This window comes from Aythya marila (assembly GCF_965140915.1).
Source record: "Aythya marila genome assembly, chromosome: 5".
In the NCBI taxonomy this organism is placed as follows: Eukaryota; Metazoa; Chordata; class Aves; order Anseriformes; family Anatidae; genus Aythya; species Aythya marila.
Window position 1 is genome coordinate 8604750 of NC_139046.1, and position 19666 is coordinate 8624415.

Consider the following 19666-nt stretch of genomic DNA (forward strand, 5'->3'; position numbering starts at 1 on the left):
CATTTGGGGTAGCTTCACTTCTATAAAAAAAATAACTTTCTAGCTTGTATAGTCGTTTCTTTGCTAGTCCAAAGAGGTCGTAGTTGAATATGCATCAGTTAAAGGTTAATACAATATTATTCCCTTCTGCGTTCCTCTGATACAGAGAGAGATTAGAAATGATAGTGCCTGTAAGGTGTTGATTTTTTTTGTGTGTGTGAATTGTGAAACGGGGATGTATGGTATTTGCTGATGGCGATTTTCTGAATTTCTGCATGTAAAGGGAAAAAAAATTAACCTCTGTTACAGCTTCTGTAAGGTTCTGCTACCATTTCTTGTGGCCTCTTTTATGTGTTCCTGGGGAAGAGAGTCACAGAACTTGTACAGCAGTCAGCACTGCGTCTGAAACTAAGCTGTTGGTCTGAATGACATAACTCAGCTTTAGACTTGCACAAAAGAAAGTACCTTCAAACACAGCTAACCCCCAGTCTGCTTCCTTCTCAGGTAACCTTGAATATCTGTCCTTTCTGCCTCTGTGCCTGTGGTTTTGTTTCTCTTCTTTTGCAGTAAAGTCCAGAACACGTGGATGGGGTCTCTGGAGTTTGGGCATCCAGCAAAGGCAAAAGTGTGAATCCAGGCTGAGTTAAGGATGGCTTGTGTACTTGAAGGCATGTCTGCTTATTGCTTTCCTTTTAATATATTGATTTTTATTTGAACCCTTTTCTCATCCACAGCGCTATGTGAGTTTTTGTAGCGCAAGATGTTGCCTAGCGCTATGAATGTAGCCGTATTTGCATAAAGGATAAATCTGTTAAACAAGGAGGGAATCATTTATTTGGATGAAAAACACCTTTCCAAACTGTCTCAAAGGTACCGCAATGAGAGGTTGTGACTGGCTTTCATCCTTTAGCAGGTTGGGGATTCTCACAGGAGTCTGCTTTTTACCTGTGCTTGAGGCTGTCCTTGGTCGATTTTTGAAGTCTCAGGTATGTCTGGACTGGCGTAGCAGACATTTTAAAAAACATTATTGTAAATTGACTGATGATACAGTTTCATACTGTAATTATCAGTCCATTACGGATGTCTCATGTCTCAGGGTATTGATTGGAGTGTATGACTGCTTTACAGTTTTGCAGCTTAATTTATATTCCCATATAACCAAACAACCTTTGCAAAAGCCAGGGTGAAAAAAAAAATAAATCTTTTTATTTGCTGACAACAGCATGAGACAGAAACACTTTCAAAAGTGAGTTTTGTTCAAAGTGAAAGTATGTTTATGGCTCAGGACTAGGATGTATAGTCCCATATGCAAAAAAAACATTACCGATGATGACAACTTTTGATTACTCATCAATTCCTAAATGAGTGTGATTTCGCACTATGTGAAACATGATTAATACTAAAAGTACAAAAACAAATTAGCTTTAAGACTCCATAGCAAAGAAATATATACATTTTATACAGCAGATAAAATGTATTTTTGTCATTTTCGTTCATTCAACAACAAGGTCTCGCAAGGATTATCCCAACTCCTTTTGGTGTCTTTTGCAAAACTGACAGTTAAAATAATTTTTTGTTATTTTGTCAAGAAAGTTCCATGAAGAGATGAAATTCATTAATAATTCAAGTTGTCAAAGAAGATATACTTAAGTTGCATGTAGTGACTTGTCTCTTTTTTATGGATGGTGAAAAATACTAAAATTTCATTATTTGACATGATTTTCTTAAGTCTGTACGGTAGCTTTTTTTTTTTTTTTTTTTTTTTTTTTTAAAAAATACAGCTACTCCTTTACTTAACTAAGATTCTCCTAAAAATGAGTGTTTTACGATCTGAAGAATTATTGTGGTAAATGTTGATGCAAGACCAACTTGTCAACAAGAAAATATATAGCTAGGGGCAACTTTCCACTGCAGGGAAAACATGCAGTAATTTCAACTGTCATCTTTTTAGGGAAGAATAATTGAAGATACAGGTGATTACATGACTTCTTGCAAAAACAGAATTAAAAAGAAATTGTATCCACATGTCTGCTCTATTTGGAAGTCCCCTAGGAGCATGTGAGAAGTGGCAAGTAAGTACTGCAGTAGTAAAGTGTTACGAGAAGGGAACCGTGCATCGTAATTCTCATGTGCCCCTGACAGACAAGTCTTGGAGATCAAGAAAATGTAATTTTGGTCTCCGGTTGTGCAAATTTCCAAAACAAGACTCTAAGGAAGAGTAGGTTATCTTGTTTGAAGAAACACCAAAAGAGTTTAACACTCAGAGGAGAAAAGCAGTGCTTACAACAAATTCACTTCTGTGTGTTTGAGAGAAATGTGAGATGAGTACCAGGTGGATTTATTTATTTATTTATTTACTGTGGGTTGACTGAAGTTTAGGATTAAATTTTTGAATGGATATGTTTTTAATTGAAGCCCAGTAATGTGGTTTGCTTCTGTGCCTCTGCTTGCTTTGAAAGGTATGGAGAGAAAGCACCTTTTGTTGTTAATCAGGCTTCTTGTGGCAAAACAGAATAATGGTTAACTTAAAACTCAGACAAATTTTCAATAATGTGTTTTCAAACAAAAATTTCTATGTGGGATCATGGCTTTTTTTTTTTTTAATTTTGAGTAAGTCTAGGATTAGTTACTAGTTCATAGAGGCTTCAAAGGAGGTGGTAAAACTAACAAGGCACTCTTCTTCCTCATTTTCCTGTGGGAGTGTGACATAGCATGATTGTTCTGCCGTTCAGCTTCAGAATAGCTAATTAAACTGGATTTTGCTGTATGTTTAGAAAACTATTTTTTACAAGTGCGCAGGTGAAAGAGCACAAGAAATCGTGTACTGTACTGACATCCAGTAATCCAGATAAGGCAGACAGACATTTTTTAAGTACCTTAGACATAGAGTCAATTAATCACAGACATAAATCCATAGGAAAACAGTCTTCATTAGTTCCTGTGTTCCTGGAACTGTTGTCTTGACTAGCTGCCTGGTGCTAAGGTAAGTAGAAGCAGCAGACCCCCAGTAGTCCTTTCGGATGAGTTATATAGAGACCCTGGGTGTGGTTTTTCTGGTTCATGCGAAATTCGCTGCAAAAGCAAAAACGCTGTGTGTGAGGATGGTATCCTGGCGTGCGATGGTGACTGCGAGTCAGACTGAAAGACCGTGTTTTAATCATAAAAAATTCATATTGCTGGGTGTCCTGTTTGCCTTTAGGTTAGTTTAAAGCAAAATGGGAGAGCATTTAGGACTGTTAGAACATGTGGGAGAGCATTAAGGACTGGTAGAACGTGGTATCTCTTGAGGAAGTAAGGGTTTTCTCAAGCAAGCTCTGCAATTTGAGGCAAAAGCTCCGGTTTCTGGGAGCCCGTGAGGCAGCACCGTGCTCTGGCTCGGGGCACGAATTGTGTGGGATGGAGCAGTCCCCGAGCTGGGTTCCAGTTCTCTTGCGTGAATCCTCCTGTTGACATTTCACACAAGTGGAAAAAGTGACAGAAACCTCTGCCAGCAACCGCTGTCGCTTCTGTGAAGGTTGGGGGCTGTAAACCCAGAGCGCGGCAGCGGGCACTGGACCGAGGCCATGTCAGCCTCCTCAGGGCGCCTACGAGACCGACCTTCCCCAAAAAACACAGCTGGAGCCGGCACGAGTGCCCATTTCTGGTGAAAAAAACCCGAAATGGGTGACAAAACTGACCCCACAGGGCCAAGAGCTTCAGGGGAGCGGGGGCAGCAGGGCACGAAGGGGAGGGGGGGGTGAAGAAAAAGGGGTAAAAGTGCGCATTTCGGGGAGCGTTTCGCAATGTTTGCCCTCGTGTTATCGCTGGGCAGAGACGTGCGCGCCTCGCTTGCCAGCCGCGCGGGCAGCGGGAGGTGTGGGAGCGCTGCTTTGGGGTTAAATCGGGCGGGTTTGGGACAAGGCGCTGTGAGGCGGAGGGGGGGGGGAGGGGGGGTCTGTCCTGTCCCGGGCCGCGCCGTGAGGGAGGGGCCGCGGCCCGGAGGGGAGGGGGGGGAGACGGGGTGGACTCAGTGGCGCCCGCCTTCTGATTGGGCGACGCCTCGCGCTGTCCCCGCCCACCCCCGCTCTCCTCCCTTTCCCATTGGGCGGCGGCGCGGGGCCAGCCGCAGCCCTTCCCCTCCTTCCTCGCGGACCAGTCAGAAAATGGTTGCCGGGCAGATTGCGAGGGCCGCCGGCCAATGGGAGCGCGGCCAGCTGGCGGCGTGCGCGGCCCCCTCACCCCCCCCCCTCATTCCCCACCCCGCCGCCGCTGTGGTGCCTTGGGCGGGCGGGCGGGCGGAGGGAGGGAGGGGACGGCAGGGGCGGAGGCTGCCGGGGCCCGGCGGGGGTGGCGCCCGCCTCCGCCTCCCGGAGCCCCAGCCCCGCCGCAGGGAGCCCGGCCGGCTGCCTTGGCACGGCGCGGAGCGGCTCGCAGGTGAGGCGGCGGCGCCCTGAGGGGGGCAACGGCTGAAAAATAGGGGGGGGGGGGGCGCTGAGGGGAGCCCCTGAGGGGAGCGGGACCGTTAGGGAGGGGGTGGGGAGGGGGAAGAGGGGGTGAAGAGGGGGTGGGGGGGGGCTGGAAGTTGTTAGCGCGGTTATAATTAGCGCCGGGGGGCAGGGAGGGGGAGGAGCGCAACTTTTCGCCGCCCGGGATGGCCGCGGGGACCTGAGGGCGGGGGGGGTGCAGGAAGGGCCGGCCCCGAGCCTGGCGGCACGGCCGGGCCGGGCCCTGCATGGGGTGGGGGGGGGGGGCACCGCCCGGCACGGCCCTGCCCGGGGTGGGGGGGGCACCTAACTTTGAGGGGACCCCACCGGAATTATGAGGGGGGAGCTGAACTCTCGGTGCCCGCCGCCCGGAGCCCGTCCTGCCCGCTTTAGGCCCCGGGTGCCCCGTTGGGAAGTGCCCCGAAAATAAAGGCAGGGGGCTCGGCTCGCTGAAGGGACCCCAAGACAGGTAGCTGAGGAGCGCGAGGGAAGGCGGAGGACGAAAATGAAAGGGGAAAAAAATTACCTGCTGCGTGTATTATTCATAGTGATTTACAGCTACCGTGTGTCTTGTATAAGTGTTTTTTTTTTTTTTTATAACAGATTGTAAAATCTAAATCTAATAACCTTACCTCTGTGCTCCTTGCTGTCACTCGTTCCCCTATGAAAAAAAAGTAGGGGAAAAATCACAACCCCCACAGTTAATTCTGAACAATTTCTGTGCATTATATAATGAACGAGTCAAATTTGATAACTCTTTGGACTCCACCTTCTTCTAGTAAAAGGTCAGACTTTTAAAATACAGGGGACGGCATTCATTTTTATATCAAAGACTTTTGGACTTTTTCTTAACTAAGGTACTGGAGTCAAAAACTTTTAAATGTTCTGATGCACTTGTTGGCTTTTTTTTTTTTTTGAGAGTTCTTTAATGCTCAAAAGATTTCACACTTGAAAACGAAAGGACAAATGTTTTAAGTGCAGAGAAAATGCAGTCACTGAGTGTTCTCCTCCCCCCTGTGACTTAGCAAGTACACTTTAATAAACCTCAGTATTGACCTTTTAAGCTCTTGCTGTTTCAAGCCAAAAAAGATAATGAATTTTCATTTCTCTGTTTTTTTTTTTTTCCTTATTTTTTTTAACCACATATAATATGGTTATGATAGGAAAGAAGCCAGTTTTTGAGAGGAGGAATGGGCTACTGCTGTATTTATTACCGTGGGTTAGATTTAGCACTGTTAGGTCAGGGGCATCTTGCTGCTGTTTTACTGCATCTTTTCAGCTCCAAGAATCTGTAAACGGAGGAGCCCTTTGGTAGCACCAAGCAATGAGTCGCTGTGTAAAATGAACTGTATTCATTTACTGCTCCATCTGCCTAAATACAAGACTGGCTTTCACTGAAGAGTTGTAAAATAACATGAATTCTTGTTTCTTAAATGCAGTCTTTCACAATCATACGGCTAACTATTGATCTTTGCTCTTGTGGTAACTTTGTAAAGTGATTGGAGCACTGCAGCTGGGGGGTGGGTCTCTGTGTGTACCTGTCTTACGCTGCACGCACACAAACGTGTCAGATGCAATACAGACAGAGGGCTGCTAGCCTGCATAAGGGCTTTTATCCTTGGAACTGAGGAACGTAGATTCTCCAGGTAGAGGTGAGACCTCAAGGGCATGGATTGTACAGTTCCTTCTGTGTACTTCTAGCCTCCTTCATAGTTTACTGTCACTTCACCCTTTTTATGTGCCCCACAGTTTCCAGTGCCTTGGTCTAATCCATGATTTAATCTGTGTACTCTGTTGGCAAATTGCAAATGCTGCTTTATCAGGGTTTTGATGAAAATGATGATATGCTGAATATAGCTTGCAATTAAAGAGTATCCTGCAGTTATCTTCTTGTAGGGGTTTTGTGGGTGATGAAAATGAGGAAATCTGGGGAATTTCATAACAACTGAACTCCTTTTACAGTCTGTAAACATTAGGGGCTAATTCTGAAATGTACTTATTTATAGTTCGTGGTATAGGCTCTCCTGATTCATGATTTCGTAAACTATTACAAATTCCAGTAGTGTTCAGGAACCTGAAGGGGTGTCAGTGCAAGTTTTCACTCCAAAGCCTAACATTTGGAGGATCAGCATTCTCTTCTGTAGTATTAATTTATGAACACATTTCATGTGCTCATAGGTGAAACTACGAGGTCCTCTTACTTCAGTTCATTAATGAACTTCAGTTTTTCATATTTCAGTTTGACTGCTTTAGTGGGATTTAGCAGAAATAATTTTTAAAGTTGTACTGAATTGTTTGTTCAATAATTCTGATTTAAAAAAAAAATCATAGTAATGAAATATTCATTTTTTTTCTTTGTTTTTCTCCTTAAGTCACATCCTCCTACCTCTGTGGATGGCTTGGACTTGTGCATAGTTCAAGACTCTTGGATGACCACACTTTATGCAAAATCTGGAATCTTCCTGCCTGGACTCCTTTCAATTTTCTGAGGGTAACTACTTGTGTACTGTTATTGAATCATATCTTACGTGGATAGCCCATGTTCTGATAATCAGCTGTAGATGTTATTTTTGTGGGTTGGAATGATAAACTGAATAATAATGTTTAAAATTGCGGTATATAATCTGAAGTGAAGTGCTTTAGGCTTGTTGAATAGTATAAGCTCTTTGGTTTGAATATTCTGAATTTGAATTTTTAATTTGTTTTTTCCTTTATAATGAGACAGTGCTATAACGTAACAAAAATTAGTAAAAATGATCTTAATAAAGATCATTGCATTGGATCCTTGTTAACAAAGGCCCCAATCTTATAGTGAGGCCCACTGTGCAGCTGTTGAAGCTGATGCAGTTTTTCTACCACGTGCCCGTGGACTTTGCACAGTATTACAGGCTTCTTGTGAGAGAAGGCACTTTGGATACTGGAGAAAGGTTGCTGTAGGCAGCTCTGTTAGGGAAAATGGAAGTGATTTCTGAGCTGGCTATTCAAAGTTACGTGAATATCCCATACAGAGAGCTAAAGATTAATGTTTTTGTTTATTTGTTTGTTTGTTTGTTTTTCTATCAGGAAAAGGTATTTTTTTTGGTTTCGTTTACTGTTAATGGTCTGATCTTGTATTTCTAAGTATGGGCATGCAAATTTGACATTGTTAATAAGCTATGACTTTTGTTCTTAATGGACCTTTATTTAGGTCACCGTAACCCTAAAATATATGCCAGTATTAATTAGGTGAATGCATTCAGTATCTCTCTATTTGAAGTAAATAGAGAATTGTTCAGTTGATTAGAACAAACTCTGAAGAGGTTTGTCATCACATTTATAGTTCTCTTCAGTAAGATATTGCTTAGGTGGAACCATGCTTGTTTGGATTCCTGTAGGTACTCATTTAATTATGATCTTGTTTTATTTGGGAAGTTTTCAGATTTGGTAACTCTTGATCAGGTGGTAGCTTTGCTACCTGTTATTGATCCTTGGATTAAATGATTCCAGACCATTCTTTCTGCTTAAAAAAAAAAAAAAAAAGAATTAGAAAAAAATATATCAGTTTCCTGAAAAATACCTGCTAAACACACACGTATTAAAAACATACATTTGTGAGCTTTGTTGGTGTGGAACTACAGTCACAAGTGGAGAGGAGTGACACTGTTTCTGTGTTTGTGTAAGTATGAAAATTTTTCTCTGCCTAACACTGATACTGCCTCAGTACATGTATACATCAGCCTCTAGTGACAGATATCAGCTGCTAAGAATATGTTTCATTTACTGTTGTAAATGGCCCAGAGCCACTTGTTTTTAACTCGTGGAAAGTACACATCGTAACAGAGGAGCTTCTTGTCCAGAGTGAAATGTTGTGACCTGAAACTAAGATAGTCATGGTAGTTTATAAAGCAATTCTCTTACCAGTGCTGTGTGAAAAAAACGAGAGTAAGGAACTTAGAAAGATGACCTTTAAATGCAGGAATTTTCAAAATTAATTAGACATGATACAAATAGCTGGGGGGGGCGGTTCCATCTAACTTCTAAATCAAGGTAAAACTCACTCAGAAGTGCTTGGTAAACAGTATTTCAGTCCCTGAAATATTGTTGTATGATACATATTTGTTCACTTCTTCCAAAAATAGTGAAGTGACAGTGGGAAGGTTATGAATTCCAGGCTGTAATGCTGGCCTTGGCTTACTCTTCCTCTCATTTCTTTCCTGTTCTAAATGAATACTCTTCCGCATATTTTTATTTGCAAAATGTGGGAAGGGATGTTAGGTGCATCCATAGGTATGTTTTCTATTTTTGTTGGTGGTAGTTTTCTTACTCTTTTTAAAGTCTGAACAGTAGCATGTCTTGGTTCTGTGTTCTAGCTGCTTTAGCAGTAACAGAAAGACCTAGGTGTGTTACTGGTTGGGATTTTGTGACCAGAAGTTGACATCAGCTCTCCCTTCTCTGAGCAGCTCTTTTCTGGTTGTTTCTAACTCCTGTGGAGACGTGGTTACATAGGAGCTTAGGTATGGGAGTAAGCTGGTAGGACTGCACTCCTCCCCATATGTACATTTTTAGCCACCTCCAGCAGTTACTCATCTTGGCTAAAATGGGGCAGGGCGGGGAGGGGGAGACTTAAATACATCTTTGTGGATTTAAAAATGTATTCTGGTCCAGGTTACTTTTTCCTTTCATGTCTTTTAAAGGTGTTTTCCTTCCCTTCCTTCCTCTTGATTTCTGCTCACAGCCAAGGACTGGTGGTGTGGGGATCTCCAACGTTTGCTGAGGACACCAGATCAGATAGGCTGTTCTGTGTAGTCTGACGGCTTACAGGGTTACGTAAGTCATGTTTAAGCGATCAGTGTTAAGTCCGGATGGGAGGAAAGGATTTATGCTGTGTCTGTTAACTGTACCTTTAGCCTCACCTTTCTTCTGGGCAGCTTCTGATACAGGCAGTACTAGTCAAGACCCGTCCCACCACTTAATTAAAGCTTAATGAAGTTGTCACCTATGCTAAAACCTATGGGGGATAGGGGAAGGATACCATTAAAACCAGTCTCCAGCATCTGTTGAATAATTCTGAGAAATATCCATTAGCTGTGGGGATGTTTGTCTTCCTTCACGTTCCCTGCAGATAGATGCGTGCTTGTGAAATGTGTCCATGGAAGAGAGGAGAGCAGCAAATCAGGTTATCAATCAGCTTCAGTCAGTCACTAACATGAGCCTCTGATCCGAGGAGACTTCTAGCAGGCTTTACTGTTAGTTATTTTCCATGGTTATGAGCCAAAGGAGACTCTGAAAGAGAATTACCTAAATTACAATAACAAGGAGTCTCTAATTTTGATGTGAATACAAGTTAGCAGAGCTCCCTTACTGAAAACTGGACAGACAGCTTTCACTCCTGGGGTGCTTGCGCCTATTCAAATCTAACACTTGCGTCTCGTGAGGAACAGTCGTTTATCACCCAAGACAATTTTAGGCTGAAAAATGCAATGCTGTCTGTATGACAAGAAATAGCAAATATGAATTTAATAACTTTGGAAGAGAAGCCAGAAGGGACCGCTATTGATGAAATAATTTTGACCTCCCGCCTAGTGCAGGCCAAGTACTCTGGTGGTGATCTTGCCACTTAAACAGTCTTTAATGGAAAATGAGTAATTCTTGTGTAGTTAGCTGGAGTGCTTGTTTTATGCCTGAAAAGTATGTGTTTAGACAACTTTAACTGTGCCAGTCATGTTTTATATGCTCATGGTTTTTGAAGCTTTTCTGTGCTAAAAATGAAAAGCTCTGTGCAGTTCCAGATTCTAAATGTTGTTTAACTTGTTCTTAAAATGTTTTTGGAAGGTGAGGAAGAAGAAATTTAGTAGTTTGCCCAAGTAGAAGTAATTAAGAGTTTTCACGTGCTGTGTTCTTCTTTGTGACTGTTTCCAGCTGCACTTCCTAACCATGTGTCAGTGGCAGCTGCACTGCACTATCAGACCCCGTGACAGATGGAGCTGTGTTTTTCCTCTGAAATGGTGGCACGAGTCCTGTATTGTCCACAACACGTCGCAATGTGAATTTTTCTTGGTAGGCTGGAATGTTTCTTCTGAGTAGCTGCAAGCTCTGACCAGGCCTGTTTGTTTGGTATTCCGTGCGGATCTGCCAGCCAGTGACGTGCCTCTTCCCTCCAAGTTTTTTCCAGCTCGGGTACAGTGTAGGATTACAGAGCATGGAGGCTTCTTCTCATCTTAGCAGGGAGGAGTTTCTATGAAATGGACTCCATGGAACTGGAAGTAAATGAGGAACGTGCTGTCAGGGGCAGAATTTTATGTATAGACTCCTTCATAGTTCATTGACATAAGTCGAGAGTTTGGCACTTCTAAATGTTGAATTCACTTTGCTTCATTTTCCACAGAATAACTTAAAATAAAAAAGCATTTTGCTATAAATGGCCCGTGGCTCAGTTTGCGTTACTACAATGAGAGAAGATGAGAAAAATCAGAAAAAGTTTCTGAGATCTTACATTCCTTATTGTTTTTATTTTTTAATTATTATTTTTTTCCATGACAAAAGATTCTAAAAATATGGTCGTTTAACTTTTTCTTAATGGTCAAGGAAAGAATTACAATTTGCCTCATTTATTGTTGAACAGCTACACATAGACTTCACATTAGAACTTGGCATAAAGTTTAATTTTTGTTCAGTTTATTTTCTTACAAATTACAGAGTTATCAGATTGGCGTGTGCCAAAATCCTGTCACCAGATGCAATGTTCTGAGATCTCAGTAGGTTCCTAGAATTGGACAGGAGTAAGGAAAGTGTGATTTCTAGGTGCCCTCTTTGTACTTTACCGTGCCGAACTTGTGCTTCTTGAAGTAGGCTGTGTGGTTCTGGTAGGACTGACAGCTGCACCCAGCAAGCAGCAATATGCATCGACATGGAAACGTAGTTTTTGTTGTGTGGATTCAGTTGTTTTTACTAGTAATAAAAATTGAAACGAGGGGAACAGTGCATAATTAATTAATGTGATTGATATGTCACAAAGTAGCACTGCCAAAAGAGAGTATTTGACTGGATTAGGAGTTCTGGTTTTGGGGTTTGTGTTTTAACACACAATGCTGCAAAAGGGCAAATTGCTTATAAAGTATGAGGTAGTTTAAGAATATGACCCTGTCAGAAATTCTTATGCTAAAAAGTAAAGCAAAAGGCCTGATAAAATGTAGATTAGCTGGTAACAAAGGGGCTTTGTATCTTTTGTAGGTCAGCAGCTGTGTGTGTTTGACAAGAACTGAAATTTAATGTCTCCTGTAGCAACCATGACACTAGTCATTTTCAAGCCCACTGTACCAGTGGTACTCCAGTTTTATTAGCTCTTTTCAAATTTTTATGTAACCTCTGAAATCACCTCCCTCCTGGAGGGTAGACTTGAAGTTAGGAGAAAGTCATAGTAAACAGGCAGAATTTATGAAACGTAAAATAGGAACATGTTTGTAAAACACCTTCTCAGACATCTGGGGAATCTGTTAACTAGAAACAGTTGAAGTTGGAGCAAATAAAGTTTCTTGAATTTAATTTTTATAGTTCAGGATACTGTGACACTCAAACTTTGTTATGTATTTCTAGAATGCTCAAGGACAATTTTTTATGAGGGAAATTTGAGGAAGGGAAAAGGTGTCTGTGTATATAAGCGTTAAATATTTAGTCTAATTAGACTACTGTATGACTTTAAAAGTTAAACATTTGATTTTAAGTTGTTCTTGTGAAATTATATATCCTCGCTTATGCAAGTTTGCTTGCTCTTAAGCTTGTGTACAGAAAGTAAAAACCACATTTTTGATATGTTAGAAATTAACTATTCATATAATTCAAACAGATAAGTCTAGTTTTCCCTGTGTGTACAATATAGTGTAAATATATACTTTACAATGTATTAAAAGCAGTAAAGTGGCAAAAACAAGTCTTCTGAATATATAAAATGACAGAATTAGTCTTCCGTGTCTGGTCTTCATTTACTTGCCTTATGAGCATGAACTTTGGTCTGTGTTAGTGGAGAGAAAAGGAAAACAGCTAATATGGGAAGGATGGTGCACAGAGAGCACGTAACTGTTTTGATGTGTGGTTTTATTCTCTATTCATACAGAGTCTGGGCATGCCTTAGGTAGCACGGCATTTAAGTGCTACTTAAAATGGAGAATTAATAATTTTCTGGATTTTTTTTCCAATTATTTGCAGACACTATTTATTTCCATGATACGTGACGAGTTAGTATATTTAGTAACAGTCTTATTGCAAAGGCCTGTATAACTTGTAGTTTTCCTTAGATTGTGTCTGACGTTACCAGTTGCTGGCAGCATTGTTGATAGCTTTGCCGGGGATACCTGGCGCACGCACACACACACGCAGCCCCCCCAGAGTCCTTCCAATTATTGTATTTGGTGCTGATCTTGTTCTGAGTCCTCAGCGCTGCCTGGCTCTGTTGGTTCTAGGTGGGGTGCTGAGATGGGGTGGGAGGGAGGATCACCGACATGAAGAGGCAGCCACATTCAGAAACCTTTTTTTATTTTATTTATTTATATATATATATTTTTTTTTTTAAGAGATTCAGCTGCTGCTGTGGAGGTTCAGCAGAAAACTTTGGAGTAAAGCACACTTTCAAACTTACAAAATGTAAACTTGCAAACTTTTGAAGTTCAAAATGTAACTTCGGCAGAATTGTTCCTCCAGAGGAGCTGAGTTCTCCACCAGCCTAGTCCAGGCAGATGAATGTAGCCATGGAGCCCTGCAGTGCTTCCTGCAAATCTGGAGAAATCCCAAAAGTAAAAGAAGCTTTATCCTGCTGCCATCTCCTTGTCCCCAAAAGTCTGGCAGCTGGCAGCTGCAGCAATCAGCTGAGCTGTTGCTGGCAGTGTGCAGTGCTCACATGAAAAGGAAGTTGGGAGGCCCTCTGCAGCATGCAGTGTCTGGATCGCTGTGTATGAAGGATCTGCCCTAAATCTGCCACGGGGTGTCTAATTTATGATTGCTTAATTTTTGTTAATTGTGTGGGAGTGAGGTCTCTGTTCCATGGGAACATGATGTGTATAATCAAGATTCTGCCAGTGTTCCCTGCTCATGGTATACTTCTTTTCCTTGTGTGCACAAGTGGTTGCTTAGTGTGCGTTGTCCCTACTAAATAAAACACTTTGTATTTCGATGCTGGGTAGTTGTCATTCAAGCATGTATTTTGCTTGGATCACCTGTATTTTAGGTGTGCATGCCCACAATTAGTTTTGGTGTCACTGTTACAGACCTGCCTGTATTTCAGTGCAAAAGCACATAGAGCAGGTGGGAACCAACAAAGTTCTACTTCTTTTCTGTATCTATTTAGCAGTATTGGTTGCTTCTAAAATTCTGTTTAATAACCTCCTGCTGGATGTTCTTAGAGTTAAGTCAGTAGCAGGTTGTGAACCAGTAGCCATGAGCAGTGATGATAATCCTTGGAGTTTGCAGCCCAGCCAGGTTTACTCTCAGCCATGAATTGGGCAGAAGGATCCCCTAAGAGGCCCTGTTACTGGTCTTGCTGTGTGGTTTTACTGTAGTAGAACAATTTTAGGTCACCCAAGAAGTGAATTCTATAAAAGAGACACTGAGCAAGACATTAAGAATACCTTAATGAGATTAAAAATGGGCATTAAAACTAGTTTTACATTCTAAGCTACTGTGCCTAGTAACAAATGAATGTTAAATTAAAAATGTTTAAATATAAGCATCTATTTCATTTCATATGGACATAAGACTTTCATCACTAATGAATTTTGTATTCCATATAATTTAAATGGGTAAGGTTAAAAAACACAGTTAACCTAGCATATTTTTAATTAAGTATGTTCATATCCTCATAGCAGAGTTAAAAGTAAACCTTCAAAAGCAGTCTAAGAACTTCTAAATACTGTTTTTTAGACAGCAGTTACTGTGTTTGTTATGTTTTCTCTTGAAGAAAATCCTGTCAAGCAATAGAGTTGGAAAGTGCACCTTCTCAATGAGAGTGTTACGTAGGATTTTACTGTCTTTCAGTGCTCTATGGCATTAGAATCTAAGTCAACCAATAAATTGTACTCTGTGGACTTTTGAAAGTGCCTGTTGAGATCTTGCAGAAGTCTTGCCCAAGGTTAATTCAGAGTGTTTCTCTTTCAGGTTCATGTTGGGGAGAGGTCTAAAACGCAAGCTGAGTGACTATGAGGAGAACATGGCTGGTCTCTCTAGTGCCTTCGATTCCAGTCGAAATCTGCCATATCCGCTTAAGAGGCAGCTGGTGCTTAACATGTGCCTCACCAAGTTACAGACGTACAAAATGCTGGTGGAACCGAACTTGCACCGCTCTGTCCTCATAGCCAACACCGTGCGGCAAATTCAAGAGGAAATGAGACAAGAGAGTAATCAGCAGCCAGTTAATGTCTGCGCTGGCATTACTCCTAGTACTCACAGCTACACAGGGATGGAGTCATCTGGGATTTCCCTACAGTTGCCTTCAGGTATTAGTCAGCAAGAGTCTAACTGTTGTGACTTGCGGTCTGCAGAAGACCAGATAGAAAATAGCCTGCTGATAGTTTCAGACGATGATATGTCGTCTGCTATTTCATCAATTCTGAAGGATTTAGACTTTGTAGAAGACATAAGCCCACCTACTTGTCTGGTTCCTACTGGAGATGACCAGCCAAAGTTTCCAGAAAATGCCGGTCTAAAGCTAGAAGATGATAGACAGGATTTGAAGGGAGCCGAATGTGTGTTTGGTTCCTTTGAGATTTCGAATTCAACTAGCTACTTGAAGGATTTGGCAATAGATGACATTTTTGAAGATATTGACACTTCAATGTATGATTCAGACTTCTGTTGCCCTCCGCTAACGCCACCCAGACCACCACCTCTTGCTACAGAAGAACCATTGAAAACCTTCCCATCGTGTAATTCTTCTTCAGCAAACAACATTCAAATATGCAGAACAGACCTGAGTGAGCTGGACCACATCATGGAAATTCTCGTTGGATCCTGATACTTGTTTTACCCAAAGATACTTTTTGACTGCCACTTTCATTTGGTTTCAGGATAAAAGCCACTGGAAAAGTTGTAAAGAATTATTTAAAACACAAAGTAAAAAATAATCTGTCCATAGTGGGGTTCTCTAAATAATTCCAAAACTTATAAACCAGAAAAGTGGCAGTCCTTTTCTTTTTCTTTTTTCTTTCTTTTTTTTTTTTTTTTTAAAGAAATATTTATTTATCAGAACTGTGCAATCATCTTTTTCCTTCCAGGGTGTATGTGGAACTATAGGCACATACCCTTATCACCCCTCATGCCTCTTTCAATAAACTTTTTTATGTGCAATTTTTAATTTGTCAGAAGAATTTACATGCAAAACAAATTTCATATGAAATGATCTTTTACAAAGCCTCCACTTTATTTTTAATATCAGAGTCTATGCCAGGTTGGCATATGTCAAGTTGCATAGTTGGATTGCCTGGATGCAGACACATTACTAGAGATGGGTATATTTTAAAAATGAGACACGCTTTGCTTTCTTTTCGTCGGAAAAGCAGATCAAGACACTTGTCAACAAAGTCTCTTGCATTTTCTAAAGCATTCAGAACTATTTATTTTTGTAAATTTTATAGTCTTTCTACATTTTACTACGTTATTTCATCATAGTTCAAATATAATGAACTTCTAGTTGGATGTGTTTAGCACTACCTCTGAGCTGAAATGCTTTAACTCTTTCCAGTGCTTCGTCTAAGACTGCAGATCTTTTTGTTTCTATTTTTTTCTGGGGGAAAGTACTTCTAACTCATTAAGCTGATCCTTTGACAGTGACCTAGCTGATTTGTGAAATCAAGGGTATTCAATGTTTAAAAACTTTTAAGTATTTACAAATGTAATTTATATGTAGATTGTGCAATTTAACAATTTTCCGTCAGTATTATGTGCTTAGATTTTGAATAATCTTGGCGTTCTTTAAATTAAAACTTTACTATGTACAGGTAGCTTTTTAATCTGTTTTGGAAAACACTGTCCTTCAGCCCTGCTTTCACTACAAAGTTTGAGATGATTTTTATGTGCAATATTATTTAAAAAGATACACGTTTGTATACCTGGCATTGTAGAAAGAAACGCTTCAAACTTAAAACTTCTAGCACCTTGGGAGGATACTCGCAGAGTCACCATTTCCGTATCCTTTAAGAGACGAAGTTGAGAAGGCTTCCTGCTGCACCCACCAGTGCTCGCTGTTCTGAATGCTCCTGAAATACTTGCTGGTAGGCGGTGAGTCAGTGCTGATGACTAAGAACCTTCCTGCAGCTGTGTCTGTGGGAGCTCAGGGGTCTGACTTCTCGGATGCAGCGTCAGGACTGGGGCCTGCCCGTGCTTCGGAAGTGTTCTGGTGGTGGCTGGTGGCTCTGCTGCAGGCTGTGCCGAAGGAGGGTTCGTGTGTGTGGCAGGTGTGTATATAAGTATATATAAGCGCACTCGTTAACTGAAGATGAGATTTGCAGTGAGAACTATTTTTTCTGTAAGACAGTTTGGATACTGTTTCAGCTTGAATTGAGGTCTGTATTGATCCTTGCTATTGTCTTCTGAAGTACACACTTGCACACTAGTTATTTTTTAGGGGTTTTTGATTGTTTTTTTTTTTTACTATAAAACTTTTACTTTGGTCTTGAAAGCTGCAGCATCTGTCTCATAAGAAAATCTGTAGTTGTAAAAGCTTTGCTTTGGTTTGTTTTCTGTTTTTGTTCTGCTGGGACTTTACAAGAATGGGGCATCTGCAGAGAAAGAAAACATTTACTGTGTGTTGCGTCTCACAGACATTGGAGTCCTGGCCCTATTGATGGTGCCAGGGTATCACCTACTATTTCTAGTCTTAACTGATGCTGTAGCACACTTACCTTGTGCAAAGATCTTTTTATTTTTATTATCTTTTTTTTTTTTTTACTGTGACTCTTTTGGTTAACAGTTAGCTGCCAATACAGTTTGGTTTCCCAGACCAGTGGAGAACCAGTTCAGGTCACATCCTTGCAGCCATCTGGGTTGTTTAGCAACCGAAGGGTATAAATGTATTTATATGCATATAATGTATTGATTCTAATATAAAACTTCTGATCTAAAGTATTTTGAATTGCTGGATAAAGGGATTTGTTTGAAGAGTGTATAAGTAGTTCTTGAAGAGGTACAGCTTCAGAATGTACACAGATTGTGCATTGTGTATAGACTACTCTGGCTTTTCCTCAGCCTCTACTTTTGTATTAAAGATATGCCTGAATAAATCCTTGAAATATTAAGGGCCTTCTGCACTGTGATGAAGCAGAGTTGTGGTTAAAAATGTCTTTAAATTCTGTGATGAGGAATAAAGTAAAAAAAGACTGCATTTAATTTCTTCTTGCATTTGAAAATATGGAATGTTACTATGCAGTAAAGATATTTTGGTATTAAAATTATATCGTGTAGCAAATAGTGAACAGTTAATTAATCCACTTACCTTGCAGCCCCAACAGGGAGAAGACTTCCTTTTCAGCATTTACATGCTGAACTCTTTTGTACACTTCAGAAATAGATGAAATTGTTGGTACATTTTATCAACAATACAAAATGTGATTTTGCTTGCCACAAAGCTCTGTTTCTAATTGCTTGCTTGCATCACAGTGCCAAGACCATAAAGCTGGTATGTAATGCAGTTTGGTAATGTATGGAATTATGTGCAAAGGGAAGATTAATTTTTAAATATGCACAAACTAATTTTAAAATCCTTCCATGTAAAATGAAGTTAGAGGCTAGTTGTGGTGGACCTATTTATTGTATGTTTGGAAATAAAGCCACAGTTTTGCAGTTTAACCATTTATATTTGAAGCCTCTAGTATTTGTTTTAAAAACAAACAATTACCTTGCCACCTTTCTTTCATCCTTTCATTTACGAAGATGAAACATTTTCCCCCAGGTGGTTGCTTTTATACATTTTTTTGGAAATACAAAACACCGGTGTTTCATCCCGTTTGCACGTGAGTCTTGTCCCCACAGAACAAGGGATGTTGCACAGTTTTTCCAGCTGGTGGGTGCGGTGGGGGGGATTCCTGCTGTGAACAGCTGATGTTTGTTAGCCTTCAGCTGCCCTCAGACTTCTGTCTTGGCTACCCTGTGGAGTCTTACTGGCCCACACAGTTGTTAGCGCTGCTTCTGGAGCTGCCATGCTCGAAAGTAAGTGAGAAACCCAAGTTTTCTTGTTGCACACACTTTGGCCACAGCAGGCCTGTGTACTGCCAGGCTGGGTGCCGGTGAAAAACTGTTGGTTATGCCATGAATAGACTGATTTGCTAATGCAAATTACACCGGTGACTTCATGTTTAAAGTTTTCCATTCTCTTCCTGTTGTGGATCTTCAAAATGAGAGATCCTGACTCTTCTGCAATTAACTTCATTTTATTGGTTAGACTGTACTGACTGCTGCGTCTAGATGAGGCATTCTTCCTGCCTTTTGCCCTGGAGCCTGCTGACCACAGCTGGAAGAACACGGATCGAGAAACAACTCCACAGAAATCTCACTTTGGCTGTGAGGAGGCTCCCAGCGTGACACTTGTCTGCGTTCCTGGAGCAGGCTGCTACTGCCACTGCAGCGCCCACCCACTCCTGGGAGGGGTCCTGACATCCAGTGGGAGGAAAGCTGCCTTTATAAAGGTACAGTGCAATTTAGCTTCTTCAGAAAATCAGGGAGTCAGATCACATTGAAACTTTAAATGTGACATCAGGTTTCATATGCTTTCCCCAGCTTTAGCCGCTGAAGGATCTGAACTTCAAAAGTATGCTGAGCAGCACAGCTCGGTGCTGTGCTGGGTTAAAACGTGGCTGGCCAAGGACATGTAGGCAGTACTCAAAGCACTCTGCCTGGCTCAATATTCTGCATACGCAGAAGAGTTGCTTTCCAGCTCAGGCAGGTGTGAAATACATGCAAGAAAGTAACCTATGCATTAGTGCTGCAAGGAAAATGAGTTATAATTAGTTGCAGAACTAATTCTGAGCTATTAAAAACTACTATTAAAAGTGAAGAGTTAAGTTATTAAAACGCAGTGGCGCGTCTGTGGAAGTACAGATTAATCCAGACATTCAGGAATGCTGGAAGGTTTTTGGCTTTTGAGTATTTACCCACTATTCACAGGCATCCTGGATGGGCTGTGCTTTAGCACAGGAGCTGGGCTGTGGGATGACAATTTCTTGAGGTTCACTTTTGTGCTTCAGTAAAATGGAGAACTCCTATTAGAC

General features: G+C 41.2%; 1 protein-coding gene across 3 annotated transcripts; it reads left to right on the forward strand.

Moving 5' to 3' along the window:
• The first annotated feature begins 4279 nt into the window (after positions 1–4279).
• Positions 4280–19084, forward strand: LOC309878644 (SERTA domain-containing protein 2-like). 3 transcript variants are annotated; one of them, XM_082761407.1, is made up of 4 exons: positions 4280–4392; positions 6815–6933; positions 10341–10464; positions 14565–19084. In XM_082761407.1, exons 3-4 carry the CDS (start codon positions 10400–10402, stop codon positions 15418–15420), a joined length of 921 nt encoding a protein of 306 aa, XP_082617533.1. In that variant the 5' UTR covers positions 4280–4392; positions 6815–6933; positions 10341–10399; the 3' UTR covers positions 15421–19084. The 3 variants fall into 3 exon arrangements, with proteins under 3 accessions (XP_082617533.1, XP_082617531.1, XP_082617532.1); XM_082761405.1 differs by lacking the exon at positions 10341–10464; XM_082761406.1 differs by lacking the exons at positions 4280–4392; positions 10341–10464 and adding an exon at positions 4928–6094.
• The last annotated feature ends 582 nt before the right edge of the window (positions 19085–19666 follow it).

Coding starts and splice junctions, on each gene's coding strand:
- LOC309878644 (XM_082761407.1), top strand. CDS start 10,400: ATGGAGCTGTGTTTTTCCTCTGAAATGGTGGCACGAGTCCTGTATTGT. Junction 10,465..14,564: donor TGTCCACAACACGTCGCAAT/GTGAATTTTTCT, acceptor TTTCTCTTTCAG/GTTCATGTTGGGGAGAGGTC.